Source organism: Carettochelys insculpta, chromosome 4, assembly GCF_033958435.1.
Source record: "Carettochelys insculpta isolate YL-2023 chromosome 4, ASM3395843v1, whole genome shotgun sequence".
NCBI lineage: Eukaryota > Metazoa > Chordata > Testudines > Carettochelyidae > Carettochelys > Carettochelys insculpta.
The window spans coordinates 47,248,664-47,263,335 of NC_134140.1; the positions used below are offsets into that span (position 1 = coordinate 47,248,664).

At 40.5% G+C, this 14,672-nt stretch overlaps 1 protein-coding gene across 1 annotated transcript in view; it reads right to left on the reverse strand.

The window, feature by feature from the left end:
* GABRA2 (gamma-aminobutyric acid type A receptor subunit alpha2) overlaps positions 1 to 14,672 on the reverse strand; it is a 73,537-nt gene that overhangs the window by 13,998 nt on the left and 44,867 nt on the right. Inside the window, exons 5-8 of the mRNA XM_074991800.1 lie at positions 11,784 to 12,004; positions 9,904 to 9,986; positions 4,703 to 4,846; positions 3,709 to 3,861 (exon numbers count right to left, since the gene is read on the reverse strand). Of these exons, the coding sequence (XP_074847901.1) occupies positions 3,709 to 3,861; positions 4,703 to 4,846; positions 9,904 to 9,986; positions 11,784 to 12,004 (601 nt within the window). The remainder of the gene's footprint in view (positions 1 to 3,708; positions 3,862 to 4,702; positions 4,847 to 9,903; positions 9,987 to 11,783; positions 12,005 to 14,672) is intronic.

Genomic DNA, 14,672 nt, shown 5'->3' on the forward strand with positions numbered 1-14,672 from the left:
CAGAATGCAGCCTCACCATACTCCCAGGGACATAGGAAACTACAGTAAATCCTGGACCCAGATTTAGCAGACTTCAGGGACAAAGGACATCCCCCTTTGTTCCCAAATTTCACTGAAGTCAGTAAAATCCTAAATCCCTCTGTTCCCTCCCCCCCCCAAAAAAAGTAAAGGGACTTACCTCTGCTGTGGCTGCCACACAGTGCTCCCACCAGGGGTTGGGGAGGCGTACGCTAGCAGGTGGCACTTGATCCCCACTGCAGGTAGCTCCAGTGGTGGCTCCTCCAGGCTGCTGGACCCCCGTGTGGCTGGCATCTTGCTACACGTGGCTGGAAGCGCCTCCCTGCAAACATCTTGAGGCATCCCGCTTCCAGCTATGCATGGCAGGGCTGCTCTAGCCATGTGTGGTAAGGCATGTCCAGCCATGCCACTGGGGTGCCTCTAACCACACACAGCAAGGCACTTCCAGCCACGCTCGGAGAGGTGCCAGACACGTGAGGGTCCAGCAGCTCCTCCAGTGGCAGCTCTCATAAGTCAGGTATTTTTGTTTTGCTTTTTTGGCTGGGTGGGGGTACTGGAGAGCCTGGTGGGGGCACTGAACCCTCACGTTTAAAGGAACTTTGGGAACAATGGATGACCCTCTCCCCCAACTGGTCCATTAAATCAAGGGTTTACTGTCGGTGCACCACTGACTTGAACCTCGCTTTCCATCGCATTATAGAGCTTCTATACCAATGACACACTCTCTCCCCGGAACAGGTCACCTCATCTGATTCTATAAACTTGCTCAGTGCACTGAACCAAAAGTTTCGTGGAAGCCTATAACAAAGGCTGAGCATGACTCATTAAATTCAGCAGTTTTCTCAAAAAACCTGTCTCAAATTAAAGATCTGGTTGACAGTGGAATGACCAAGTCTAAAGCCAGACTGACCACGTTAGGAGATTGCAAAAATATCCCATTTCCTTATTAAGAAGTCTATTTCCAGTGTGCTACAATTCTAGTATATGGTATTATATTGATCCTGTTTAAACAGAAGCAAATCACTGGATTCTTTTTACCTTTCTCAGTGCTGGCCCCAGTAGTTCTCTGGACTGCCTCGACTGGAGGAAGAGGTGGGGCAGAGCAAGGGTAGGATAGGGCAGGGCCAAGGAGGGGGTGGGGAGAGATGGAGGCTGTCCTGACCCCTCCCCAAGCTGGGGAAGGAGCCATGTGGCCAGTGGCCCCATGGGTCCCCCTTCACCAGTCACCCCGGGTTCTGAATATATTTCCCCCTATGATACCAGAGAAACTATCTGAAGCAATCTCAGAAACATTAGCAATTGATGAACTTGGAGAAATCATGGGGGATGGGTGAGGTCGTAGAAGACTGAAGAATGGCACACACAGTGCATGTCTTTAAAATGGGGAAGAAAAGGGACTCTACAAATGTCTAACTTTTATACCTGGAAAGATAGTGGAACAAAATATTTTAAAATCAATTTGTAATTACCTAGAGAATAAAATGGTAATAAGGAATAGCCAAGATGAATTTGTCAAAAACAGATCATGTCAAACCAACCTAATTCCCTTCTTTGAGCGGGTTACTGACTTAGTGGATAGGGAGGGAAATTGTAGGTATGATGAATCGTGATGTTACTAAGGCTTCTGACAAACCCCATGTGACAACAGCATAAGCCAACTAGAGGAATGTGGTCTGCACAAAATTGCTATAAAGGTGGTGCATAAGTAGTTGAAGAGCTATACTCAAAGAGTAATTTCGAATGGTTTGCTATCAAACTCAGGAGAGAGATCTAGCAGGGTCTCATGCTATTTAATATTTTCCATTAATGACTTGGATAATAGAATAGAGAGAGTATACCTATAAAATTTGTGGATGGCACCTGGCTAGTACTTTGAGGAACAGTATCAGAACTGAAATGACATTGACAAATTGGAGAGAAATCAGCAAGATGAAATTCAACAAAGATGGAAAACACTTCACTTAGGAAGCAACTTCAAAATAGGGACTAACTGCTTAGGCATGAGCACTGTTGAAAAAATCTAGGAGTTACAGTGAATCACAACTGAGTATGAATCAACAATGGAGTGCGCCACAAATAGGGCAAATATTCTGAGCTGTATTCAGAGAAGCAAACATTCTCTATTTAGCATTGGTGGGGCTGCACCTATATCAGAATAACCAATTCTGGATGTCACATTTTAGGAACAAAGAGGAAAGAGTGCAAAGAAGAGCAATCAAAAATGATACAAAGGTTAGAAAATCTGACCAAAGACAAAAGGTTAAAACACTGGGTACCTTTAGCTTTGAGTGAGGGAAAAAAGACGGTGGAGGGAGCTAACAACATTCCTCAAATATGACAACGATTGCTACAGAGAGGACTGACCAATTGTTCTCTAGGTCCACAGAAGGTAGAACAAGCAGTAATCAGCTTTATCTGCAGTAAGGAAGATTTAGGGTAGTTATTAGGAGAACCGTCTATCCATATGGAAAATAAGTACTCAAGCTTCCAAGTAAGATAATGGAATCCTCATCCCTGGAGGTTTTTAAGACTAGGTTAGACAGACACCATTCAGAGATCCTCTAGGTATGCTTGGTTTTGCCTCAGCACAATGGGCTTGACTAGATGACCTTGAGATCCCTTCCAGCCCCACATTTCAATGACCAAGTCACGTAGTCTCTCTGTGCCTCAGTGCTATACCTGTAAAATGGAGACAACAGTTCTTCTCTACCTCTCAGAAGTGCAATGAATCCACGTGAAATTGTGAGGTACTTAGATACTATATTAGCCGGGGAGCATGTAAGGTTTAGATGGACAGCTCTCCTTGATCTTAGATGCTGAACCCCATTAACTACCTCACTCCTTGTGTCACACTGTGGCTTGTCTGAGTAAGCAGGATTTGGCCCAGAGCCACATGTTCACTAGAAATAGAACTGCAGTTTGTACATTGCCATATTTTGAAATGATGTGAGACTTTCATTCTGCTTATTTTATAAACAGAGCTAGAAATATACATAAACTTCCACCACACAAATACTTGTTCATAATACAGATGAAATAATTTCAAAGTCAAACTTCAATATAAATACATCTTAGAACCTTATTACTTTTTATGCAAATTATTCCCTTAAAAAAATCAAGGAAATATCTGAATTCCACTTTCATTTGCTACTTTTCCTGAAAAGCCTCAGGCCTGCCAGGAGATCTGCAGACTGCACTCAAGGGATCTATGGAATAAAAACAACTGCACTTTTTTACCTCCCACAGTGAACTTGCAGCAGAGAGGATCTTTGTAACAAATGCCTCTCCCCCGAGTGCTCCTCATGGCCATTGATCAAGCTCTAGGTATATGTATAGAAAGAAAACTCAAAATAAAACAAAGTCCAACAAACAAGTATTTTCTCAGGGTCTCCCCTCCCTCAATAGGCCATTCCTAGCCCTTCCTCTGTAGGGTCGTAGAAACAAATCTCAAAACTCTACTCCCTGCTGAAATCCCCATGCATACCTGCCACTTCAGATTGCTTTTAAGTGCGGAATCAGCTGATTGCACTTTTCCAGTAAGCAGGGTAGGCTAGCTGTTGGCCCTCCAGTCCAACACTGCCAACCACCCTACAAAAAAAAGTAAGTGTGTTTCATTTCCTGTCACAACTGATGACTGACTGCCGCAGATGCTGCCTGATATACATGCCACGTCTTTCTCAGAATACTCACCGAAGACTGTTCTTGCAGGTACAGATTCTCTGTTCAGCCAGAATGACACTTGGGAGAGAATGACTGTCATGATGCAGGGGAGGTAAGTCTGAATCACAAAATAACCAATTTTTCTCTTTAAATGAAAATGGGCTGTCATTACTGTATATTCACCTAGTGCACCAAAGAGAAACAAACAAAGCTATAAAATGAACTGTGAGCATCTACAGACAATTCACATTTCCGGCAATTAAAAGTAGTGTGATACACCTATTTGTACTATAGATGTAGTCTACAAAACAATTCTAGGCAGAAAAATCCTCCTGAATGTAAATGAATTATTTGACTTTGACTCTGTGGGCTGAATCCAACTATCACTGAACTCAAGGAAAGTTTAGTCATAGGCTTTAATAAGAGCAACCTTGGAGCCAATATTTGTCTTACACAGTATGTTCCAGAAGTGATTTTTTTTTAACAAGGAAAAACTGTGTGCCATGACAAAGACCTTAAGCTTCAATCTTGGACATTCATATGCATGGGTAAACACTAGTGGATATATAAGGCCTCACTGAAGTCAGTAGGGCTTGATGCAGATGCAAGGATCCACTAAATATATGAGCCTATGGGATACATCAATAGGACACACTAATCATCCCACTGCCCATGAAGAAAAAAACAGATCACATCAAGAAGACAATGGACTAAAAATGGCACTTCCATCTTAAACAAGGTTTCAGTTACAAAGACTATAAACCCCTTGATAATATATTTTGTAAGAGCCCTGATGAAACCGTGATAGGGAGCAGTTCACCTTCTGTGCCAGTTGCTAATTCCTTAAACTTCAACGAATTAGAAAAGGGTTCCTGAAGGCTGTTTGTGGTATACAGCAATACTTGAATGGAGTAATCTTATTACTGCAAATACTGGTTTTGGTAGCCTAACGACATACCAACAGCGTCTTATGCTCATTATTATGAAAGCAACTATCCTTTTCTTCCAATGCACTTTTACTAACCTGTACTCGATTTAACTGTCTCCTTTCCAACCGTCTGGCCTAACAAATCATACTGATTCAATCTAGAGCCATCCGGTGCAACCTGTACGGAATCAGATGCATTGTAAGTCCAAATGTAGGTCACTTCTGAAGTAGTGTATGCATCTATGGGAAATATTAAGAAAATATTTTGTCAACATTTTAGAACAAAATGTGCCCACAATGTGCAGCTTTTTGGCATAAACAATTCAGAGAAATACTTAATTATTTTCCTAAAATTGGCATCATATTCTAAGGCTGATAGGGCAAAATCATTTTTGAATTGTTTGAGAATATGTAAGTATGCAAGCCTCACGGGATACATGCAGCACAGGACCATGCATTGTTCATTTTCATTGAACTGAACAACCGATCATTATTGCGGTTGAGCAATCTATTTCTGAACAGCTAAAATAGTCACTGGAAAATACCTATTAAATGAGCCCTAAAATCTGAATTGGAGTTGATGATTGTATCAATGATTTGTTATGTATAGGACAGGTTGTCTTTCTGGAAAATTGTTCCTCCTTATCTACGAGTTTGAAATGAGCTACAAACTTTTCCTGCTCATTTGATGTTCATAACTAAATGTGCTGGATTTGCCTACTACTGCAACAAGAGCCACTGTACCCTGCTGTCGCTGGGCCTGTTTTTTCCTTCTACAATTCTACTGTTTAACATGGCCCCTCCGAAAGGGGTGGGACAAACAGTAAAATCCAGAGACCAGCAAAAGGGAAAGTAACCACTTTGCCAAGGAGAATTGTGAATGGTTTCTCCCTCACTCCTGAAGAGAGGAGATTAAGGAGCTATTCTGGGCTCATTCAGCATTAGCTAGGAACACTCGTAAGGAATACTATGCCCAGAGCAAGGGAGCTTAAAATAAGGAACAACACCCCAGGAAGGGCTTGTGGACAGGAAGAAGATTACTACATCCTTAGACTGCTGACCACAGAGCCAGATTAGCCAAGAGGGGGAAAGTCACAGGCCTCACTGTCATTGAAACTGCATAGGCAAGTTGAAATGCAGGGATCCAAGAGAAGAATCTGGATGCAGATCCTGTTAAAGAGCTGCTGATGAGCAAAACCCAAAAGGGGTGACCCCAAAAGACTGCCTGAGACAGACCACCTTTACCATTTTTCCCTTTAACAGGTCCCCTCTCTCTCAAGGAAGAGTGGGAGAAGGACCTTATTTTTTGTTTGTTCAGTCTCATTTGGAGAAGCCCTCATGAGCTACAAAATGGCAAAGGGCATTATACACAACTTAAATTGGGGGTATGCTGGGGGTTCAGGGGAGCTCTTAGCTTTGTTTTTATAATTATTCAGTAGTTTTCCTTCTTTCCGCTCCCTTGTTAAAAATGGAAATATACATGACACTCCAGAAATAATTTTAATATAGAGGAACTAAACAATGAAAGAAGTAAGAGTAAGAACAAGTGGGAGAGATGGAAAGTGGGCATGTGCAAAGGCATGCTTGAGAAACTCCAGCAGTTCTTCAGCACTTTGAGCTGCAGCCTGCAGAAACAGAGTCAGCTTTCCAAAACCAAAACTATTGTGAACAAGCTTCAATTCCCCTTCTTCCTACAGAACCGGAAAATTGGGAGGATGCCAAAAAAATAAGTGCTAACACTGTGTGATTGGATGGACTTAACCACAATGCCCCCTGCAGGAGACCAGAGGCCTTGCCATACCCCATCCCAGTGAGAGGAGCAGACAAGAAGTCCTCCAGGGAGGACAGAGTGGCTGTCTTTGCAGCAGCCAATCAGGGCCCAGCAAGCTAATATAAAAGAGCTGCTAAGCTAGGGCCTAGTAGTTCCTCACAGGAGCTCAGCCAAGACAGGTCTATATACATCCTAGCAGATCAGCAGCACTTTGGACAGCTCCGAGTGCAAGCTGAACCTAGACTTGGGCAAGACACAGGGCCAGTGGCCACAGACAGGCCACAATAGTATAGGAACTATCAGCACGCTGGGCAAAGGCTAGTCAGAGCCCATCCTCAGATTCCTAAACACAACAGCTGTGTCTACACTTGCATTCTTCTTTTGAAAGAGGAATACAAATTAGGGAAAATGCAAATGCAAATGAGGCACTGATTTACATATCTCGTGCTTCAGATGCATAATCTCTTTTCAGAAGACGTTCTTTTGAAGGAAAAAAAGCAGTGTAGCTGGGGATCTTTTCAAAATAAACCCAATCTTCAAAAGAACCCTTCTTCCTATTTTGCTTCAGGAAGAAGAGTTCTTTTGAAGACGGGATTTATTTTTGAAAGAGCCCCATCTACACTGTTTTTTTTCTTTCAAAAGAATCTCTTCCAAAAAGAGAGAATGCAAATGAAGCACAAGATGTGTAAATCAGTAACTCATTTGCATTTTCAATTTCCTTCATTTGCCTTCCTCTTTCAACAGAGGAATGTAAGTGTAGATGCAGCCAACCAGAAAGACCTTACATGGTACCCTTGGCCACAGAGGGGCGCTCACAAGCTGGTGGATCCTGTTACACACTGTCATGCAGAACAATTTAGATACCAAAAAGCAGGAGAAACTCCTTCAGTCTAATAAACCCAGTTCCAGCCTGATATGTTTCAAACCTCAGTGTACAAATGAAGTCCTGCTGTAGAGCAATAACTCTCTGCAAGTATGTATTTCAGTGGGTTTGTTTCATGTTTTGGGATTACCTCTAATTTTCTGTGCTACCCTTGGAATTCAGTTGTTCATAATAATTTGTCTGCAGACTAGTTCATTGCTAAGTAACTTGTTATTTTCCTAATACACGTGGTAAATATGTACAGTAGTGACTCGATTTACATGAGGGTTGCAGTCACCATGCACCCTCATATAACTTGAATTTTGTTTAAGTCGGAGGACGGGGTTTTTCCCTGGCAGAAAGCACATTCTGCCAGCAGGGAAGCAGCAGCAGCAGCACCTGGAGCTCCTTCTGTAAGTTAAGTGCTGGTGTTGGAGGGGCAGTTGGAGGGGGTTAAGCCTGGCGGTGGGTTGGGGCCATGAGAGGTGGGTGGGAGGGTAAAGCCTGGGGTGGGCTGGGACGGCAGTGGAGCAGGTGGTGGAATAGAGCCAGAGCCACACACAGGAGGGCAGATGAACCAAGGTCGGGCGGTGCTAAGCTAGAGCAACGCACGGGGGTAGTGAGCCAGAGCCATGCTCAGGTGGTGAGCTAGGTCTTGGGAGAGTTGAACTGGGGCCGCTTGTGATGTGTTTGAACCAGGATGGGGGGGGTGTTGAGTCAGAGCTGGGGCAGTTGAGTTGGAGCCATGAGCAGGGTATTGAGCCAAAGCTTGGCTCGGGTGGTGAGCTGATGGGGGGTTTGAACTAGAGACATGCCTGAGGGGTGGTGAACCAGAGCCGGGTACGGGGGTGGTGGAGTGAGCCAGGGCCGCGTGCCAGTGGTGAGCGGGGCTGCAGGGGTTGAACCGGGGCCAGAGGGAGTGGCATTTTGAGTTGCACTTAGCTCATATTAATGTGAGTTAAGCGCAACTTGAAACCATGCATTTCGAGAACTTACTGTATTTATTTGTACCCCAAATCGTGGGCACTCTTTCTCCACACAAGATTTGTATGTGGTTATTTACAAGTTGATTTTATGTTACACTTCTGGCATTATGTGGTTGTGCTACATAATTTGAGTAACACACAGCTAAATTCAAATATAAAACAAAAGATGACTTCCATGAGGAAGAAATTTGATGAGCATTCAAAGTAGGCTTGTAACAGCCAGCCCTACTCAGTCTTCATCAGTCATAACTCCCATTTGCATATTTTCTAGTTAATTCTAGTCAGAATCTCTAGCCCTTTCTATGGCAGTAAAAAGGGAATAAAAATGAGCTGTCTCTCTCCAACTGGGGATTTCCCCAATATGGAGATTATTCCAAAGGGCATAGACCTGGAACGGTCTAGTCCTACATTTTTCCCCCATACACTACCAGGGACGGGGACACATCAGAAACAGAGCCAGAAACAGAATACAGAGCTCTGACAGAGCCCAGCTCATGAACAAAATAGCCTCTTTAAGTGTCACCTTGTGCATTGTGGGGTTGCATTGCACTCTACTCTATTGAGCTACGGCCAGTGTGGGTATGTCTACACAGCAAAGTTGTTTCAGAATAACAGCCGCTATTCCAAAATAACTATATGAGCAGCTACATAACGCAAAGGCAGCTGCCTTATTTCAAAATTGGTACAAAGAATAGTACCTACTCTGAAATAGGTATTTTAAAATAGGGGCTGTGTAGACAGGGGATAGACCCCATTTCAAAATTAGCCATAGTGAGTCCAAAGGCGCTATTTAGAAATAGGTTCTATTGTATGTAGCACTCTTTCAAAATGCATTGTGTGTGTAGCTGTGCTATTTTGGAATAAACTATTTCAGAATACCTCTTCCAGAATAGTTTATTCAAGAATAACATTGCTGTGTAGACATAGCTTGTGAAATCAGCCAGAGAATCAGATAGCAGTAACCAAACACCTGAGATTCACCTTCTTTTTGTTGTGCAGACATGAATTTGCTGCTCTGTCTTAAAGGAAAGCAAAAACCAAAATCAAGGAAATATATACCAAGAAATATATATTTTATTTTAAAATCCCCAACTATTATAAATCATGGGCCTGATTCTGCTTTCACTTATAACAGGAGTATTGTCACTGAAGTTTATGAAGTTATGATGGTAAAAAACTGGTGTGAGATCAGAATCACACCCTACATATATCATCTCCAGAGGCTATTTGCTACGGCCTTCACTGAACAGGAATCAAAACATGTTAAGAGAGAAAATGCACTATATTAGAAACTATTCCAGTTAGAATGTACAGAATATGTATTTTGGTTTAGAAGGATTTGCTTCACTTTGCATAAATACAACATTTATATGTTTGTATATAGGTCTTGAGTCACCAGTGTGTTATTGAAATCAACAGTTACACTAGATAAAACTGGAACAATGCACGGTAAATTTTTCCCATAATACTTTTAGTTAAACCAGAACCCAGGAATTTTTCAATGCCTTTCAGAGTTCTGTCTTTCAAAGGATCTCAACATGTCAAAATACATCATTCACTATAACCCCCTGTGTCTACATAAACCTGGGCAATGGCAACTTTGTGAAACAAAGTTATGAGTATATCACCACTCAAGACATTCATTAGCCAATGGCTATACTGCAAGTTATGTACTCACAACTGCCAAATTTCAATGGGCATGAATGAGCATCCATAGGGAAGTCCTCCAAGTGCATTGGGCATTCAGCTTGGACTGTAAGTCTAAAAGGCAACAGAACACTATATGTTTAAGTCAGTTAATAAGATGAGAAAAATCAGTTCCACAAAAATGGACAAAGTTCATGCTGATTCAGAAGATGAAATTTGCAGTGTTATATCAAACCAATTAAAATCCAAATCACCTCTTGCTTCTTCACTTTAATGTGGTCCTTCAGAAGACATTGATTTATCACATCCAAAACTTACAGCTGACCTCGAAACTATGAGGAAAGGTCATTTGAATGAAAATATAAATTATGAAACTGTGGGTTGTTCAGAACACTCATTTTCTTCTCCTAATATTCAGAATTACACATTGCACAGCTCCCAATAGTTTCACAGAAACACACAAACCACAACTGATTTGCTGAGGGAATATGCTACACAAGTCTCTGAACATTTCTTTTTTACTTCCTAAATGGAAGAAGTGTAACAAATGTGTTCATTTTTCAAAACACAGCTCCTCACCTTCTGCAATTCATACACCAATGCCAAATTTGTTAACAATTCATATATGGAATGTCATAACCAACATGCTTCCTTCAAACTCAAGGATAAGTATAATCTTACAGCATTCTAAGCAATTTGTTTCTGATTTTTTATGTGGGTTGGTTTTGATTAAACACTGAATTGCATGAATGGGCAGGTCTCTGATATAAACCATCTTATGTACCATAAGTCATGATAAGAATAAACACTAGTAATCATAGACTCTCTCTATTAAAGCCTGCATCTTATTTTCCACAAGATAGGCTTAGCACTTCAATTAGTTTTATTTTCTCAAGATTCAGAGTTAGAAATTAAGGAAGTTTACATTAATCGCATTATAATTTGAGACATGTGCCTGTACAATGGTCAGTTCAGAATTTATAAAATTAAAGACATTTAAGACATGGATTTTACAGCTCGAAGAGCAACCTAGTCTATTTACAATCATACATAAATTGCATAATTAATTTTATATGGCACAATCTATACCAGTTTGCACTAGCTGCCTCTTTTTTAATCTCTTCAGATTATGTGGAAATGATATTTTCTTTGATTCTCAGCACACCAAATGAAGTTTCTGGATGGCTGACATTTCAGTCAGTTAACAGAGTTATGGATTCAAATATTGACTTGATCACAAGTGAAATCACTATAAATTGTTGTGGCCTCAATCTAGGTCTTAGTAAACCTCTCTCTGCATCTTCCAACCATCACATAATTCAATATGATTAGCAGTCTATTTGTCAAGGCTTAGAACTGTTCCTACTTGGGAGTTGTATAGAAAACCAGGATTAAGGTGCACTGGCAGAGCTGTCTAAGGAAGACTGCACATTACCTGATTGTTTTACAACTCAGGATTTATGCCTTGGCTCTAGATGGAGAGATGAGTCCACTTTCATAATCAGTCCAATTCATTTTATATGTTCAAAGAAAATCTTTTAAAAAACAAGTCAGAGCTTTTTGGAAATTGTTATACAATGGTTTTAAACAGATGAGAAAGAGTAACAGCACTACAACAGAATACCAACAGCAAAATTACACATCATAGTCTATGTTTGTACACATTTTTCTATGTTCCTGTTCTGTTGCAATGTTGTTACTTTTACTGGTACATTTACAATCATGATATAACAGTCTTCAAAAATCTCTGACATATTTGAATGATTTTCTTTGAACATATTGTACTGCTTATGAAAGTGGACTCCATCTCTCCATCTAGATTAAGGCATAAAGCAAGAGATACACAGCATTCATTCCTTGGAAAAACCATGTAAGTAAATACTGAGAATACAAAGGTATAAAAAGACAAACCTCATGGTATACAAGAGAGTTCCATCATCCTGGATTCGTAGCAGTTTGTTTGGCATTGTCATGTTATGAGCTACTGACTTCTTCCCATTGTGAAAGAATGTGTCTGGAGTCCAGATTTTGCTAGCCATTAAGTTGTTCAGTCGAAGGATGTTCATTGGGCCTTTAAATTTTAACCTCTCATCTTTCCATTTTTGACGGAAGAAAACATCTATTGTATATTCCTATAATGGAAAAAGACATTATTTTTGTCATAAAGAACATCAGTCTGTTTTCCAAGCACAGACCACTGAAATGCTCATTCTATAAAATCTGTTAATGAACGTATTTGAAAGGGAAGAATGGTCAAAGCTGTAATGGTATAATATTGAGATTAATGAAGAGGAACTTACAGAAAGCACTTAGGATCTATACTCCTCTTGGTAAGGGCAGCTAGAGTAATGTTCATTAACCTTAATAGACACACTATGTTAGTATATATAAGCCCTACTGATTAGATGATTGTAGTGCAAATTAGTTTTCATAATCATTTTTGCATTTTATTAAGAAGAAATGAAGATCAGCAGAGGCCAAATTAGAATGCATCACTGCAGCAAATGCACCAGGAAAAGGAAGACGGTACTTCAACAGCACTGAGAATGACCATGTTTTGAGCCAAGAAAACAATCATGTTCAGAAAGGGCAGGATGTATGCATGAATATTAATATAAGAAAGATTCTTCCCAAGGCAAAACCAGTCAGTAACAAAGCCGTTGAATAATTAGGGACTTCATTAGCATATATACATAGATAAGGAACAGTGAGCTATACTAGTTCACTGACATCTGATGAACAAAAGGGGGAGACTCTCGGCTGAAATCCATGCCTGTAAAGGGGCTGATAGATGTATGCCTTGGTGTTTAGTCTTGGGAGGAATCTGTGCTCAGAGAAGGAGGCTGTGGAAGGAGATTGATGCTTTACTTCCCAATGCATGAGTCACTACCAGGTATCTCACTGTTCTATGGACAGTCTAAACACAGCTTGAGGATTGTTTGTTGTTATAGCTAAGAAAAATATTGATCATTTATCAACTATTAAGTTTGAGTTTATCAACCCAGTTAAAATTGTGTAAATTGTCTAGTTTGTAACTATCAATATTGCAAAAAATTGGAATTTTAAAGGCATGAAAATTTTATTGGCTTAAAGCTATAAATCGTTCAGTTGCAATATTACTTCTGGTGCAGCTGCAGTTTCGTTGGACAACAGCAAATGTAACTGGGCATTTGAAATAATCAGTATACCCCAATAATCTGTTCTCTTCTAACTACTTTGCAAATACTGTACATTGTAAAGATTGTCTTATGTGCACATTATGTTTGAATGACAATTAAATATAAAAGCCAACCCATATAAAAAATAAGTTAAAATAGTTTCATGTATTACCCCTGCCCCTGCCGCTTTCAGTGGTCATGCAGTCAAACTTGTGTGCGCCTGTGTATCCATCCTTCCCAATCCCTCTGCAAAGCCCCATGCAAACAGAGGAAACTCACACAGGCCCTGATCCCACACGCGGGTCTGTGCAGTAGAGGCACATTCCAACGTGGACCCTCAATGGGATTCCCATTCAGGGGTCCATCTGCAAAGAGCTGCAGGTAAAATTGGGACCTACCTGATCTTATATAACAAAGATGTAATAAAGTAAATGAACTGAGAAAGAAGTGAATTTCCACTTACAGCTACTATAAAATTAAATATTTTTCAGGCAGATGTGCAAGTTCTAATTTAACAACAACCCTTTTTAAAACTTCCTCACAAATCCTTAGAAGAAATTTTGTTAAATGCAGCTACTGAATGAACCAAACTGCTGGTGAATAATTTGATATATAGTTTCAGTATCAACATAAAATGGATTTCTGTACAAGCTGCAAACTTTCTAGAGACTGAATCTGAATACCATGTAGTGAAGAAGTAGATCTTTGAAGCTGACACAACTTCACCACAACAGGGAAGACAGGAAGGAGATCAGGCCTTTGACAAAGCTTTCACACTGGCCTATTGTGTTTGTTTCCAAATACAGTACTAAGGAAGATGATGTACCTTGTGGATTTTAGCCAGGGCAGGATCTTGTTGATTTAAGAACATGGGCAGGAATGACACACTTGAGATAAATCCTGGCTCTACTGAAGAGCCACTCATGACTTCACACTGAAGGAGCAAAATATGGGAAATACTATGGGAAAAACTGTTCCATGCACATAAAAATAAAAACATTCCCAGGGCATCATTCTTCATAAAAACAAAAAATCATGTGGTGTTTGTAATGCATAGACAGAGCACATCAAACAGTGTTAGTGCTCGTGAAACTGGGGAGCTGACGGCACTGAGTGGAGCCACGCACAGTGAGAACAAGCTTTGAGAAAGTTCCTCAGTTTTACCAATGACCTGCTATTCTGAACAAGCCAACACCCTTATCTGAACAGCCACAGCTCAGACAGAATAGTCTAAAATGACAGGAATAATTGAGAGTCTGATGTGTAATAATCATAACCCTAAATGTATTCCCTTATTTTTCCGGGGGGAAAAAGAAATAAAAAGACAGGCATAAGTAAGCAAAAGAAATGTTAATTAGCAAATGTCCCAGGGCAATGGTTCTCCAGAGGGCAGAGCTCTTCCAGAGACTACATTAGCTCAGTGTTTCTCAACCTTTTTTATGAATAAGAACTTGGACTTATTTTATGTTTGTCTTTTTTTAGTCATTTTTGTACAATCATAAGTGTGATGGCAAGTTTATAGCCTATAGGCAATTTCTTCCAACCAACCAGTTACGATTAAGTATTTTAACAATTGCATTACAATGGTAGAAAAAAAATGTGTCTGAAAATTGCAGGTATTGGGGGGTACTTTTTTTAAGGG